This window comes from Manacus vitellinus, unplaced genomic scaffold (assembly GCF_001715985.3).
Source record: "Manacus vitellinus isolate BGI_N305 unplaced genomic scaffold, ASM171598v3 scaffold_56_pilon, whole genome shotgun sequence".
NCBI classification, from domain to species: domain Eukaryota; kingdom Metazoa; phylum Chordata; class Aves; order Passeriformes; family Pipridae; genus Manacus; species Manacus vitellinus.
The window spans coordinates 2611586-2628820 of NW_021940660.1; the positions used below are offsets into that span (position 1 = coordinate 2611586).

The window sequence follows — 17235 nt, forward strand, 5'->3', positions numbered from 1 at the left end:
GGGAGTAACCGACTGAAGAGAGCATGACAGCCTGTCGGGTAGTTAAACAAGCAGCAAACTCCCTGTAGGTAGCACTCACTGCTGAATAAGATTGCTTTGACCACTGACTCTAATCCCCTTCCTTTTCAAGTAGCCTAAAAAATATGCCCTTCTTTGGTTGGTATTTTTTTCTATATCAGAACTTGTGAAGATTGAGGAGTATTTTTAAGAAGCCAGTTGTGAGTGGGGCATTATCAGCAGGTGCTGGATAACACTTGATAAGAAGAGCTTCCATCAGGGCACAGTTGGATGAAAGCTGGGGCTCTGCCACTTGGGTTTTTGGTTGCACCTCTGAACAATACACAGGCCAAAAGTTATTTACAAAAATTATTCAGTGACACATTTCAAATAATGAATATTTCAAGTAAATTATTATGGTCCATACATGAATAGGAAAAGCAGCAAAATAGTTGATAAATTATTCATGCAGCTTTAGCACTAATATAATAAATATTACATGGTGTCAGAGGGAAATGAAGGATTTGAAATGAAGAAAGAAATTAAGTATGAAGGAAAACCACCTGAAAATTGGAGAAGGTGAATACAGAGATTTGAGATATGTGAATAATAATGAAGAGACTTAATGGGGGGAAATAAAAATGGTGACAAGTATGAGTCACTTCAAGAGGCAAAATACTCTTCCTCTTTAGTAGTTCTCTACAGAGAATACACAAACTTCTCAAGCCTCCTTCAGCTCTGTCTAAAAACAAAAAGAAGACCCCCTAGAGTTAGCCAGGTGGGAACATACCTAGATCTGGCTAAGGGAATTACATGATCAGAAGTACTGATTTACAAAAGGGTCGTAACATTTGGAGAAAAATACCATTTTAAATATCAAATAATGTGTTATTTTTATTTTGCAAAGTGTCTTTTCTCACCATCTTAATACTGAATTAGGACAAGGCGATTCTATATTTCTTGAGGACAGAATCCATAAGGCTTCTGTTGTGCTTTAGGTACGCACTCAGCAGCATTAGCTGCCATGCCATTGATCATGTCTGAATGGTCAGCCAAATCTGCTCTGACATACTGCATCCAGTAGCAACAACATTAATTCCCTGTTTGCTCTTTTGCTCATGTGTATAGTGTACAGATTCTCACTAGTCTTATCAGTTGACTCTTCATTTTAACATTCAAAACTAATCCAAAACCAATTCCTCCAAAGAGGAATTTAACCTTATTTTTTCCTTCCAAATCCCTCCCTGTTGACCTTTCTTTTTCAACATAAGTATAAAATGTGAGAGAAGAAAGAAGTTTAAAAAATCCCAACATATTCTAAACAGATTTTGAAAAAAATAATTTTTCTAAAAGTGGAAATGGAGACACATTACATATTTTTTCCCTACTGACAATGGACTTGTGCTTCTTTTAACCTCAGGAGTAACACATTAAAATGAAATGTTTTACGTTCATCATTTCCGTAAATGTCTCATTTACAAAATCTGTCATGGGCACACCAGTCGCCTCTTCATTGGACATTTACCAACCTTGGCATATCAATCCATCTCTTGCACATCTGCTCAGAAAATGTAATTAGTTATACCCATATGCTGCAGAAGTACATGATAAAACTTAAGAACAGAAAAGGCCAAGAGACTTGACAGTCTTTCTCCTTCCTACTATGTGTATTTTGTTGAAGACTTAGAAAAGTGAGAAGCTTTTCTTGCCCTCTGCCACAGGGTGGGGATATGACTGTGTCCTACACAACTTGCAGACACTGGGCAAAACAATTTATAGTTTATTCTAATAGTTTTGGTTCTATTCACTTGAGAACATCATTTATGGTTTAAAAAGACACAGTATTCCCCAAATAGACATACTTTCTTTCCCTGGTCATTAACGTACTTATGAAGTTATCCTTGCAAGGAAGTGTTAAATAAGATGGACAGGGAGCCTCATCAGAAGTTTGATGACATGGGAGACCATGATGAGAAGCACTTGCTACACAAAATGACACTCATATGTAGCAAATATGGAAACTCCAAGCTTGTTGATCAGCTTTTTGACAGCTGTGCTCAGGTTTGCTGGCAAGTGGCAAAGGAGAGAGGGACTTACAGTCTAAAATGGAGCTGTGCCTCATTAATCCAAAGTTCAGTGGCATCTTTGTGCCACTTTGGCTTGTGGGTAGAGCTGTTCCATGTTCATGAATGTTCAGCCCCTGTGTTCAGTGGCTATGTCTCTGCAAAATGGATGAGCAAAGGCTAGTGTAATTCCATTGGACTTTAAAAGTAAAACTCGGCGATACTTTAGAATTTGGGTTTTTTCACTAGGCAACATTAATTACTTTGCTATAGAGACTGGAATAGAGTTGTTACAACTATGATTTATCCATTAATCCCAGCTTCTTCAAAGTTCCCTACAAAGGATGAAATATGCTCTGAATATACTATAGTTCCATCTCCATAGCAAGGGATTTGCAACTGTTCTCAAAATCTGTTGTAATGAAACATCAGGTGAGTTTTTTTGTGGATGGTACATTAACACCCTCAGTTGGTGGCATGTTTAAAACCCAGAATTATAATTCAATTCACAAGAGATTTGAGCTTTCAACAGGACCTCACAGTGTGGATCAGAAGCCACTAGCCACTTGTTAAATGATATGGTACAAAATGAATTTGGAAAATGCTGAATTCTGTCAACTCTGTTTTCTTGTTTTCTTACTGAAACCCAAAACAATGTGTCACTGATCATTATATGAACAAAGTCATGGTGATGTGGCATTACAGAAACACCATTTTAAGTTCATCTCTGACATACCACATTTAGTTGCTGTGTATGTTGTTTAATGGCTGTACATTTTTCTTAAAAATACCCCAAACCCACTTTCAAATTATTAGCATTCTTTTACTTCAGTGGGGGGTTCAAAATCAAAGCTGATGTACCTCCAGCCTCCACCTTTTCTTTTAGGATTAATTGGGAAAAAAAGAAAAGCTCTCCTAATTATAGAGATTTAGCTTTCTTTATAAACTGGCTATTTTAAGATCTGTTTACAAGATCACAATATGAAACATCATTCAAAAACAGTGTGAATTGATTACATTCTTCCGAAGAACATGTAGCAGTAGAATATGCATTTGTAGCTGTTCCACTGCCCTATAATTAAGATTTTATTGCTTCCCTTCTAAACACGTGTTGCAGCTGCTGAAAACAGCTGAGATAATTAAAATTAGACAATGGAAAATGCTCCCCCCCAAAAAAAAAATCACCCTCCAACCTTTTAGAAAAAAATGGCAGAAAGACTGTGGTCACCACCAAATATAAGGGTAAGTCAAGATACTGATTATAGTTTTCTGCTCTAGTTTCTTTACAATGAGTAAATTTTCCTTAAATACTATTAATAATTTGAATGTTGCTAGATTGGGAGACTTTGTATTAGAACAGCAGAGCAGCTTTTAGTCTTTCCATTCATTTGCATGGACTCTGGATCACAGCATGGTGATGGAGTGGTCAGCAATCACATTGGGAATGTTCATGTATCCCAGAATGAATGAGCAAACCAAAAAAACATATAAATACAAATAATATATAAATAGATTTGCATGGTTAGAATTACTCAGGGAACTCAATTCTGCTCTGAACTGATCTCCCATTTTTTTAAAACTAAAATTAATACAAATAAATAAATAAAATAGCTGTACCACAGACAATTAATTAGAACAATCTAACATTGTAACCGTGTTATTGGAGAGGGACTACAAAGGAAAGTCTTCACAGACTTGCAGTTTATTTGTTCTGAATAAATACATTTGATAAATGAGATGACATATTAAAAAGCAGAGATGAAATAATATTGTTTTCCATAAAGGTCATCCATAAAACCAATGTTTCTAAGGAAAAATGAACATATACAGCAGTAGTGTTGATCAGCTTTGTCAAATTGCAGATAATGACTTTTGAAGCAGTGAAGCCAGAAATCCCATGGCAACCCTCACAAACTTCAGACATACACTCAGTGTAGGTAGCAAGCCATATAAAGTAGGAACAGGAACATTTCAAATTAAGGGTTAAAAACTAAGCTAAATATAATTTGAACCATGAAAGCAAATATCCTTCTAATTGTATCCAAGGTATTTTTTCCTTCTGTTCTATGTTTTAATTTTCTGTATTCTGAAATCTGTATATAAACTGCAATCCAAGTGACAGATGACAGTTATCTTTGTACCACTCCCAGAATCTGAGTAAAGGACAAAATACAGTACCTTCTTTTGCTCCTCAGCATCTCTCAGCACAGGGGTAGCTAAGAGAGTGGCAGTTCCCTTTCCCTGGTATGTGCCTGGCTCCCAGCTCTCCATGCCAGCTCTTTGCCAGCTCCTCTGTCAGGGGTCTGTGTACCCTGTCCTAATGTGGCCATAAAAGCTCTTATTAAACCTGGTCAAGGTGCTCAGTGGGTGAGCAGGAACCAGTGTCAGAAGTGGTTTTACAGCTCTATGGAAAGGGAAAAAAAAGATAAACATCTTCTGTTGGCATCTCTGCATTTTAACCAGATAGAGCATGGCTTTTTTTACCTTGGTTATAAGAACCTGGCTGAGACTTGCCAGTTTGACCCAGTACTGCCATTCTGTATTAGTTATTCGGGGTGTGGTTGATGATTATCTGCACTGAGTGTCTCTCTGCTCCAGCAAAAACTCACATATGAAGAAAAGGCTAATACAAATAAAGGGTTCTAGGTTCATCCTTTAGCAGAAGTGTATTTCTTAATTTGCTGTACCCCTATGTGACAAAAGGAGGCACAACTGTATTTGTATATTTTTAAATTCTTTTAACAACTGCATGCCACAATGCACAATCATCATCACAGAAGATTATAATTTTGATTATAATTTTGATGCTTTTTCTGCTTTTGCACCTCCCCTTTTATATTTCTCCATTAATTTTCTTTCCTACAATGAGATGGTAACAAAATAGGTACAATAATAGGAATAAAGCAACATGCTGGAAGGCACCAATAAATATTGAACAACTTACTTTACTATGTTAACCTGTCACAATTAATTCACTTATAAAATTTGTACTGTCCCATCAGTGAATGAACACGTAGTCTCTAAAGAGCTATTCTAACTTAACTATTTCAAACCCAGTTAAAAATCTTTCTCTAACCTTGCTTTAGCTTTGCTTTTATGTCAGCTGAGTGTCTGCCAGGTTGTTTTGTTTATTGCAAAAGGTATTGCTGGTGGACAAGAGTAGGAGAGGATACTTAATTCTTGTAACAGTTTTTCAGTTCATAATATAATTGCTCTCAATTTCCACTCTATTTCATAGCCTCATATAATAGCTTATATAAAAGCTCTTTTGCTTTTATCAGAAACTTCGGACTCTTATGCTGTGTATATTGAAGAATCAAGGAGCAAAAAGAGATGACAAAGCAGTAGTGGTTCTGCAACCGCAGTGAGCTGCTGCTCATTTTGGTAGGCCCTGCCAGCTTGAAGGGCTTAGTACCAGCTTTGTGGGGCCCAAGCAATTCCTGCAGGCCTCCTGGGTAGGAGATGATGATGTTCAGACCACCTCTGGCTTTCTCTTCTAACCTGACAGCCAAATAATGCCATGCCTGAGTGAAAAAACATTTCTCCACGTAGAAGTAAGGAGCTTTGTGACAGTTGAACATGTAGGGAGCATCTTGCTCAGCTCTCATTTTACATACTATTTTTTTACCTCCTGGTGAAAGCTTGATTTATTATTTAAATGAACACAACTCCAGACTACAAATAAAAAAAATAAACATCTTATTTGTTTTCATTTGCGAAAGAGCCTGGTGAGATGTTTTATGTTTGAAAAAAAAAATCAAATCATATTCTAACATTGCAGCTACTTATTTTTTTGATTAAAAAAGTTAATTCAAAAAGGCAGATCAGTTGCTCTTTCAGATGCCACAGTGTTAAAACAATTATTTAAAAAACAATGAGTCTTCATCACATAATCAATGTTGCTGTGATTCCAAGGGAGTTTCTTAGTTTGGCTTTAACAGTTAATGGCTTTCTGGCAACTTTTCATTAATTATTAATGCAGACATAATAATGTTTATTCCTTAATTAACCTTCTAAGCAATACAATTATCAAAAGAATTATTCCTGCTGGAAATTCAGTTTCATGTCACAGTCTAGATAAAAAAATTAAACCTCAAATATGACTTTTTGCCTGTGGAAAATGAATACAATATTTTTTGACATTTTTTCCAATTATATTTTAGATGAGAACATAATTTGACAGTTCTGCATTTCTTTAATCACGTATTTTACCTAAACCAGGATGTACCTTCACTTTTCAGTCCCAAATCCACTGAAAGTTTTTGTTTATCCCTTTTAGGTTCGGGTGAGTTACTGCCAGTGAGGCAGAGCCACTGTCAGCAGTAGGGGCTGCATCTAAACATTGGTGCCTCTTGGAAAAGCAACATGGTAGGTTTCTTGAAGGAGTTTATGGTTCACCCTATTGGCCAACATTTCTTCTAATCACACCGTATTCAATAAGGTGCCTCTGTGGGATTGAATAGATAAGGCTTTTCTCTCTCCACAGTAATGGCAGGAGTAGAGTAAAAATGATGGTGGGGTAACAACAGGTTCACACAGTAAAAACCTGAAAGCTGTGCAGTGCTTTATGGAAGTTTTGCTGCCCAAGTGCTTTCTGCAAGGGCTGTACAGTTGGATCCTCTAGTCACTCTAGTCACTCAAGTCAGTCCCCCTGGGTAGCAGATAGGAGCTCCTTTATTTGATAGAAAAAGGTTTATTTAGCCATTTTCTTTGAGTACACTTAAAACACATCAGAGCAGCCTATTACATACACCTCTGCCCTCATCCATTCTTCATGAAGGGACTGTTTGTCCAAAACAGTGGGCAGTGCAGATATGTAATATTAAAGTGATTTAGACATATGAAAGAAAGCCACTTGATATTCCTTCTGGCCTGCAAAGCTCCTGCTGGAAGGTTGGTTTCATGATTAATTTATGCCAGCATGATCCTTATTTTAGTGATGCTATCAGTGAAATCCTGCCCATAGCTATCAGGCAAATGAAAAAATGGCAATAAATCACAAATCATTTTGAAAGGTCACTATTTTGGGTGTAGGCTGACAGCAGCAGGGGCCAGCAGGGTCCGCATTTATTTCCTTTTCCTCTAGACGTGCATCTTGCTGCAGATAATGTACCAGTCTGTACCAGGCAACCATATAAAATCACTTAGTGCTTAGAGACACTGATGTCTTACCCACACAAGCCACCTGTGTTTTACCTTTACTATCAGCTATTTGCACTGGTGACAGCTCCCCTGTTAGGTAGCAGAAGTATTTGCATGTCACAAAAAGGACAATGTTTGATTGTACTTAACAATGGATCTTGGTACTGCATGATGATAGAGAAAATCAGGAGAATAAACACATGGTCAAAAGAAGGCCTCTGTATAACTGACTGCTAAAGTCTTTCCCCCATAAGTTATGGCCTAGCTAAAGATGAAAAGAATTGAAAAAGAAATCATGAACATAATGAGCGTTTTTACCAAGGATACCAAATGTCCAACACTTCTGATTTCCAAAGATCTCAGGTAGCAACGTTCTGCTCCAGCAGAATATACAGGTAAAATCAACGCAACACACACTGGCATTGCCCATTTCAGCTAACCAGACAGTACATGTCCTTAGAGGTGCCTAAATGAGCCACACGGTATTAATTTTTGGTTACGTTGAAACATTCCTATCATTCCAGGTAAGCCTGTTCAAGCTCAATTTCTTGAACTTTCGTTTATCTGGTATTCAGAGTGTTACTGCTGTTTGACTTGCTGGAGTCCCGTTTATAGGACTGTACACCACAGAGAGATTAGGAGCTAAAAACAGCAGGCTAAATTGAGTATTAATAAATGCAAATAAATGCTCACTGGGGAAAAGCCAATTCTCCTATATATACACACTGATGGAAATTAAATTATTCAGTAACCTTCAGAATAGCTCTTAATGTTAGTGGACAGTTCTATGGAATGGCAGCTCAGCATTCAGTGGTACTTTAAAACATAAATTAGAAATTAGTGGGAAAGAATGATGACAAAAATCAAAGCATAATTATGACAACGTGTACATTTCTGGTGTGCCTGCATTTTGAACACTGGTTGCAGCAGAACTAGAAAATACAGAGAATAGCAATAACAATGAGCACAGATGTGAAATGGCTTTTGTACAATATGGTATTAAGCTATGGCTTTTCCTCTGGGAAAGCAGCAGTGCTTGGAAAACACACTAGAGGTCTGTAAATTCTTGAATGGCACAGGGAAGATAAATAGGAAACAGTTGCTCATCTCTTCTCACAATTTAACAAGTAGAGGGCATCACTAGAAGTTATTGGGCAGCTGGTTTAGGAAATCACAAAATGTATTGATTTTTCCTACATGTTAAGTTGTGGAATCCATTCAGCATTGTAAATACTATGAGTTTAGATGGAAAAAAAAGAAAGCACAGGGAAAGCTATTAAAGCCTATTAAGTTCACTGATAGAAGCTCTGATGTTAAAAAAAAATCTTCAGAAAGGATACAGTGGGTAAAGAGCACAGTCCAGCCATGTTGTTCCTCCCTGGCTCCTGCAAGCATCCACTGCCAGCACAGCTGGAGAAGACACTCTGTAGCACAGCCCTTTGGCACCACACTGCCTTCCTCCTAACACAGACTCCACTGTGAGTTGTCCACCCTGGGAGGGATGCATACTTCCTGCAGTACTCCAGGAGCATCTTAACTGCCATTTTATAGATAAAAAGAAAAAAAGGGCTGAGCTTTCATTACTACTTCACAGGAGCAGCATGAGAGAGTTGCTGAAAAGGTCGTAATGGTATTCCAGGTTTCACTTGCAATCTAAATTTTTTAAAATCAAAACCACAAAAGACTTTCCCAGCTTGGACAGGTCCATAGCCACCCAAGAGCAGCCGCTGTGTGCTCTGGAATTGACCCCTGCTGCCATGAGGTGACTGACAAGAGCAAGCTCCCAAAATGCCACCACAAAAGGTGCAGGTGATGGCTGAGGCCCTCCTGTTCTGCCACACTAGAGCCCTGATTAGACTGTCTCTCATTCCTGCACCTCATTCTTTCCGCATTCAGCCTTCGGCCTGCTCAGGCCAAAGGGAATAAAACTGCAGAAACTACAAGTCCAGACTGGAAAACCTTTTGGGTGGAATAATTGAATGACTGGAAGACTTCAATGCATATTGCATGAGTGAATCAGCTAATAATTTCAAATGCAAAACTCTCTTTTATTTTCTTAACCCTTTCTCTTCCACACTGACTATCTGAAGAGGGAAGAAGTTAAGGATTACAGGAGGGTCAGCCATGGGAGTAAAAGATTTCATCCTGCAAACTCCAAATGGAAGCTCTTGTGCTGGTAGGATCAGTGCTGTGTCATCACTGTACAGACAATCTGTTTCATGAACTGCCAGTTTTTTCTTCATCCTTTAAAAAATGTCAAATTGAAGATGTCTAATAGACGTCTAATAGACATGTAAGTATGCAGTCTAAAAACTAAACTAACAATACTTTAAACATCATTAATCTTACAGTACATGTTTGGCGTCTCTATGTACCATGTTGCCATCAAGTGACCAGCAAGATCTATCAATGTAATCCTAAAGTCCTAGTCCTTGAAAACTACATGAGGTAATTTTACAACTACAAGAAATTACTCAAGAAAGAGAATATAAGAAGAATGCTAAAATACCAAAATACTTCTTAAAGACTAGGATACAGAACGATGACAAACTTTCCTTATTAAACTTTTTATTAAAATGAAGCTATTTTTACATATTTAAAATACTTTATATCCAAATTATGCTATATTTATGAAAACAATTGTATGCAAATGCATAAAAATATGTAAAATCAGAGCTAAGCAATAAAAAGCAATATATAGCATGTTTCAAAATGTATTTCAGGACTAGAATACCTGAGTGTTCAATAAGCTGGTTTTCTGAATTTCACTGATTTTAGCAGTTAAATTTAATAATGTATTTGATCTCATATAAAGCACTTTGGTTGGGAGAAACTGCATGGAAAAGGCAGAGATCAAGCAGAGATATTACTCAAGGCCTGTCTTCAGAATCTTCTCCCACATGAAGATCCACTGTTTGAGATGTTAGGAAGGACTCCCATGTAGCAAGGCACTTAAAAAAACCAAACACATACATATGAGTACAGCAGACAGATTTCTGTAAACTGTTAGCCAAGGAGAAAAAGAAGAGAAAAAAAAAATCAGAATACATACACATTGTCACAAGCTGCTTTTGTGGGACCATGGTAAGAGCAAAATATGGTTTCCTAGGCAGCTCAGTGATATGCAAAATGTTAGCTAACATGCTGAGTGAGCTGTAAAGGTCACTTCTACATAATGACAAGCGCACAGTGTGAGCATTGTAATTGTATGTTGTAGCATGGAAGATGCTAACATTAATTATGCTCCTCTTTAATCTCCCCCTTTAGTTACAGGCAAAGATCTCTTCCAAATAGAAAGCACATTGTCAGGCACAGTTCCCTTGTAATCTCTGTGGATTCCTATTGTACACCAAATTTGCCTTCCAAGTTAAATGAAACCATTTTTTTCCTAAATAAGGAGAGGATTCATTTTTTCCCCTGAGTAATGGGAAAGAAATGGGACCAGAAAGGCAGGGGCTGGGAGTAGGGAAATTGTCATCCTTACAACAAGTGGCATTTCTCTTCTCCTCATGGAAAAATGTATTTATCATTGTGAAAACTATTTTTTTTTATTTAAATAATCAAGACTGTAGCAAGTAAAATTAAAAAAAACCCAAAACCCCAAATGACTTCGGTTCAATTTGGCTTAAATGAGTGTTGGCAGCTTGGCAAGCCATTCTAAATCATAGATTAATGTTGAGAGCCATGGCAAGGCTATCACTAGGTAACCCATAGTGAGCTGACAAAGCCCCAGGCTTCTACTGTTTCAAGTCTATCAGTAAAACAGGGCAGGGAAATTCACGCAATAATTTTCTTGTTCTTATGCTGTTGATAAAAAGCTCTTGAAATGGAAATGTTCTAACAAAATTTTGACTTATACATTTGTATCTATTGTTCTAGACACTGCAGCTTATTTACTACTTAGTGTACACAGGTTTTTTTCATGAAGAATCTGTATTATTCACAATAAATAGGTCTTCTGAAATTTCTCAGGAAATATATATTAAAACCTGGATAGCACACTCCATTTATCTGAACTTTGAATTAAATCAGTAGCCTGAAAACAGCATCATTTCGTAACTGAAATCTTTTGCCATAAGCTATTCAAGCCACAGCAATTTGCTGAGCCCAGCTACAGTGGAACATGTAGCATCCATCTGTCATTGCTTAGGAGATGTGGAAATTACGCTGCTTGAACTTACAGCCACCTATCTCTGTTAGACATTTCTTGTGAATGACTTCCAAGCTCTGCCATTAAATATGCAGATTTAATCATATTACCCTGGGTCCTGGTATAGCTCCATATCTATGTGCAAGCTGATGAGTGGGAGGATCTGATAGTCACGAATAATGTTAAAGTATAAGCTCAAAGAGCAAAACAAAGAATACACACAGGATGACTGGAGCTGGGAGAATCCATGACGATAGAAGGATGCAGAACCAGGGATACCCGTAAAATTATGGGTGATAAAAGTAACAAGAAAAAGCAAACAAAAGTCAGCAATGGTTTTGTCTCTGAAGACATAAGAAAGTAGATGTGGGTCTGCAAGATAACGAGAGTGGTTAAAACGGCCAACTGAACTAAAAGAGCACAAAGCAAAATTATGTGGGAGCTTATTCTTGCATACGTTTTTCGTTGTTATCAGCCCTGTTAGAGATCATTCCTGTTACTCATATATTGTCCCCTAGACTATGAATACCTTGAATCTACCCCCTCAATCTTTCTTTTCTGATCTTTCTGACAAAAGCCCCAACTAACTTCTGCTATTGCACACAACATTATGCTGCTGTTCAGAGTACATCTAATGTTTGAATTACTGTGAAAAGAGAGGACTAACAGGATAAGATTCATGTGGAAATCTGCTTTCTTCATTGACTTTTTGAATAAATGTTATTTTGAAATGGTACATCAGGGAGAAATAGTGAAGATACTGCTGGCACGAACAGTGAACTGCAAGTGGTGCAAACTGGTTTCTGACTTAAAAGGTCTTTTTGACCTTTTGTATAAAGCCTTTAAGGTTTGATCATTAGATTCTCCCATACTTCATGTGACACTGTGGCAGCTGAATCTATCTGAGATGCCTGAGTTGGAATGTGGCATCTTGGTTTTAAAATGTCAGTGAGGCAGCAACGTGTCTTCACTGTGGCGCTCAAAATCATCAATTGCTGTTTGCTATAGCCCAGCCTGGGTTACCATCCTAGAGAGCTGCAAGGCACAGCTGTTTTCCTAGGCTTTTTCTAGATATAGGGCAAGAAAACATCACTTCTTCTTGAAGAGTCTTTTGTTGGCAATGACAGATTTTTTTCCTGAACCACAGTTTAATTTATACCATGTAACTCCATGTTTTGTCATTCTGCAATTTCAGTAATGTGAGTTAAAATACATATATCAGCACTGGCTGCACTGTAAAAATGACTTTGTCTTATCTTTGCAACACTGAGCCAAACTGCACATGTTAAAATGCAATCACAGTATATTGCTTAAGCAGAGAGATACAATCTACTGAAGTCTTTCCAGACAAAGATGCAAAGCATTTTTTCACACAAGTTATTCAGTTTTTAATTCATCTCTGTTTATATAACCAAAGCACATTTTTCAAAATGTAAGAGGTGGCTCATTTCACTGTCAGACATCACAGTGCTGCTACAGCTGACAAGTTTTATAATTAACCATACCAAAACAAAACTAGGTCTCTGTGCCTTAGGCTCAAGCTTTTCGTACTGTGAAGCATGAACTGCATAAACGACATTTTGTTAGTGATGTATACTTCAACGTTATTACAGAATGATTCTACTCCATTCTCCTGGGAGGCTGAAAACAGAGATCTCAATAGAGGATCAGCCAGTTTTCACAAAGGACACAGAAAGGGAAAAAAAAACCACCAGAAAATCCAAACTGAGGAAATTAAATGTCTTTGCACAGGATTGAAATTCATAATCCAATTACTTGTAAAAGCCCAATGGAAGAAATAAAAAAGCCTAAATACACAAAATGAAATAGCAAGAGCTTAAATAAGGCTATTTTACCTAAAATATTCCGATTACTGCTGCAGGACATGTATCTTTTCTACAACATCAATCTTAGAAAAAAAACAGCAGAAAGTTTTTCATATAGTACAATTGCATATATAACTAAAAAGGAGATATAAAAACAGAATATGTAGTAAGGATGCTAGCAGAAGCAGTGTGTCACATGCCGTGTGTGTTCCCTGTTATGAATGGTCGATACCTTAAAAATACCCTTTATGATGGCATTTTTTGGAGTAGAATATGAAAATGAAGTCTTGTTTGTGTCCAAGGCAGAAAATATTTTCATAATTTCTGGGTGCAAGGAAACAAAAAATAGAGTGCATAGAAACAGTCATTCCCACTATAAAAAATGTCTTCCTAAAATTATTTAAAAGAAATCGTAATGGATGAAGTGAATAAGGGTTCAAAGATGGAGCCTGTCTTTGAAGCGACACGCACAGAAGACAAATGGGCTCAGCCACGTGGGAGCTTTTGAAAATCACATGAAGTTTGTTAGCTAAATTCCCAGGCATTGCTAAGGTGGGATGTGATCAACATGCATGAGCAGCTAACTCTCTGCTATGCAACCAAATGACTAGTTAATGCATCATTACAGAGGCCTCTAGGGCAAGCAACAAATCTCATCTATTTTTCTACAGCTTTTACTAGACCGAGAGGTACGTAAGGGAAGTTGCTGTAATGGGGACTGAGTATAGTTTTGCCCTAGTGAACCTTTTGGATCAATTTATGTCTATACAACAATGTAGGTCACAGAAATAGACTGAATTATGCTTCAGATATTTAAGACAATCAGGAAACCATTTATATTTTTGGAGAAGATTAAGGTGTGTCAATACCAACGTGAATCTGACTATATCAGAGGTACCTTTAGCTTTTTATCTGATTAAGCTGGAAAGGTTTAACAGGATTAGTTTGACATGAGATAGATAAAATTAGACACTACACTTTAAAACAAAGGTTTATCCCTGCTCAACAAAAACCATGTTCTTTCAATGCCAAAACTAACTATCATCCTACATTAGGAAAAACCACCAATCTTTCTGCATTTACTAGAGCATCTCATGAGCAGTGGAAAACCAAACTCATATATTTCCTGGAATTATAATGTCTAGTTATCTTTGGATTGAGCTGCCACTTATTCTGGTGTTCTTCCTGAACAGAATAGGTTAACAAAGTTCTTTGCTGAGAAAAATTGAAGTATTTCTTTTTTTTCAGTGCTGTAAATGTCCTAGTGACTATAGTAAACACATGAAGGAAAAAAAAAGAATTTAGCATATGTTTAATCGGTTTTGCTCTTTGAAACCAGAGTTCAGCACTGCCCGGTTTTTCACTAGTTTGCACCAGTTACATTTCAAATGTGCTACCTAAACAATACTACCAGCACCACCAACAACTTTGTATTTTGGTTTTTGTAATGCTGCATAGAATATCTATACCTAAATTAATGAAAATACTCATGGTGACAATCAGCTTTCTCAGCTGGTAAGCTCCACCCTGTGGACAGTTTGTGATTCCAGCTGTTTGGCAGATAACTCTTCTGGACTAAGGTGTCCGACAATAGTGTCATGCCTAAGGCATCAGGAAAAGGAATAAAATAAACAGCACAGTGTTAACTCATGCTGCATTCAAGAACTTTTCTCTGTAAGGCAAACAAATCAATGCTATTTAGTTCACAAATAGAAGTAAAGTTCTGAACTTTTAAAAATCAAAGCCTTTTTACATAGTTTCAGAAAATCCCCCCTATTTTAGCAATGCATTTACAGTTATTATTATTACAATATTTTTTTGGCTTTAAGCCTTTGTGGAATACAGGTGGACTTAAGAAGGGATTCAAATCTTTTCCAGAGCAAAGAAAAGGAAGTAGAGAGCTCTATGAACTCTTGAGACCAGCTACAGGAATGGCAAATGATTGGTCAGTCATGGTAATTCTTGGCTACTAAATGACATATTTAAATATAATTAAGCATGTACATTATCACAGGAAAGCTTTCATTTTTATAGGCCTGCACAGGAGCACCCTGAAAATTTGCAACACTGGGCTTTCATTTGTTGTCTTTGTTACCACAGCATTGAGAGACACAAAGAGATTGGTGATTTCATGGCTGAAGAAACAAAGCAACATTTCTTATTCAAGTATATTAAATAGAGATAGTGAATAAACTGGAAGGCTACAGGAATAACTCTACTTGTTTTGAATTAGTAAAGCCAGAGAAATACAATTACAGGTAATGCTTTAAAGTAGCACTTAATTAATGTGAACATTAATTCAGCTTAAGGGAGACATACTCTTTTATGAAATACTCTTAACATCTAAATGATGCTTGATAATTTGACAGCAGAATCCTTAGGCAACTACAATTATGGAAAACCCCAAATAAATATAAGGTCATACTCTTTTCCCATATTTTGACCAAGAGGAAATAACATTTTAGAAATTCTAGTGTACTTTGACACATTGCTATGTTGTATTTGATCACACTGGCTTGAGTTTTATACAGTCTTGAAGGACTGGATTCTCTGCTGCAAAAGCCATCAGAAAATAGATGGCTATCTCTCATCACTGTAGTTCTCAGAAAATTAAGGGATGCAGATAATGACCACTAACAGGAATGACTCCTGAATCACATCCATGGCATCCATGGTGCCTGGGAAAATGCACAGAATGTGCTTTGGGAAAAAGAAAAGAGGGATGCTACAGCAAGAACAGGCTTAGTAAGCATCAAATGGTGCATCAAAAGTCTGAATGAGTAACTTCAGACATGTGAAAGAATGTTAATGATGCAAGTAATGACTGAAAAGAGAAAAACACTATAACAGGAACTGTGTTTGTGCATAAGTTTAATGAGTTAGACTCAAGCCCTTAAGGCAGGATTTTGTTTCCTACTGCAAGCATAAAAGTAATATTCTCCTTCCCGGATTTCTGAGATTCCCTTCCTGAAGTTTCACTTCCAAACAGCTGGAGCAGATGCCAGAGCTTATTTTCCTGCTCCTTTCAGGAGTGCATTGCACACCTGTAATTTTTAATATAAAGGCCTCTGACAGTAATCAGTAATCACTTCTCCAATAGTTAACCATCAGCATTAACCACAGGTCTCAGATAAATGGGTATTTTAGATCAAAACTCCCGATCAAAATGTTAATTTTATCATATTCTCTTGAATGTCAGGATTAAAATAATGATTTTCTGATAAAACAGAGAGATATTGGTAAGCCCTCATGTTGCAAGCAAGGAGTGATACAGTTAGCACAGTGTTGTTTATTAGTGCAACTGCTGCAGTAAGATAAGGCGTTTTTTTCTAAAATGTAGATCTACTGAGATGTAACAGTAAACCCATTTTATGCAGATTTCAATATTTAAGAAAAGCACAAAGAATCATGTCTCAGTATAAACCAATTTGTCCAGTATTTCAGAGGCTATTTAAGAAGAACTACCAACAGTTACAGAAATAGCTGAATCTTTTTCTGCAGTTTGTGGCTAAAATAATAATTTCATGTACAGTATGAGCTTTGGTGTTCTGAGTTAAACTTCTGATTCAGCAAAAAGCATTTCCAGACAGGAAAAAGAAACAAATAATTATTTTTGTGTTTTAGCTAATCATTCATAAACAAAATATTCCAATATATTCAGCACTGTTTTATCATACATATTGCTGCTATAGAAGTCAGAACCATCAATAACTGAAGACAATGTGAGAGGATGCCAAAAGCTTGCTGTCTGATTTCAGAAAATATTTTGATCTTAATATGTAACAACAGATTGTCAATGTCCATGCATCTCACAGACCACATGTTAATTAATTAGACTTGATGATCAAGAGCTCTGTCTTTTCAATTACATTTTACAAAATGATTTGTAAAATCAGGGCACTGCCATTGGCTAATGGGCGATCCATAAAAAGTTCGGACTACAGGACTGGAAGTTACAGATATCAACATATATCTGCAAAAAATACTAATTTATGATTAATAGATGGCCTATTGTATTCCATTTTTTTCCTAAAATAAGGAGAAATTCTTTTAAAAA

At 36.8% G+C, this 17235-nt stretch overlaps 1 protein-coding gene across 1 annotated transcript in view; it reads right to left on the reverse strand.

Moving 5' to 3' along the window:
* Window positions 1-9758: 9758 nt before the first annotated feature.
* SNX7 (sorting nexin 7) overlaps window positions 9759-17235 on the reverse strand; it is a 28203-nt gene continuing 20726 nt past the window's right edge. Inside the window, exon 9 of the mRNA XM_029963218.1 lies at window positions 9759-10153. Coding sequence (XP_029819078.1) covers window positions 10073-10153 — 81 coding nt within the window. The 3' untranslated portion in view covers window positions 9759-10072. The remainder of the gene's footprint in view (window positions 10154-17235) is intronic.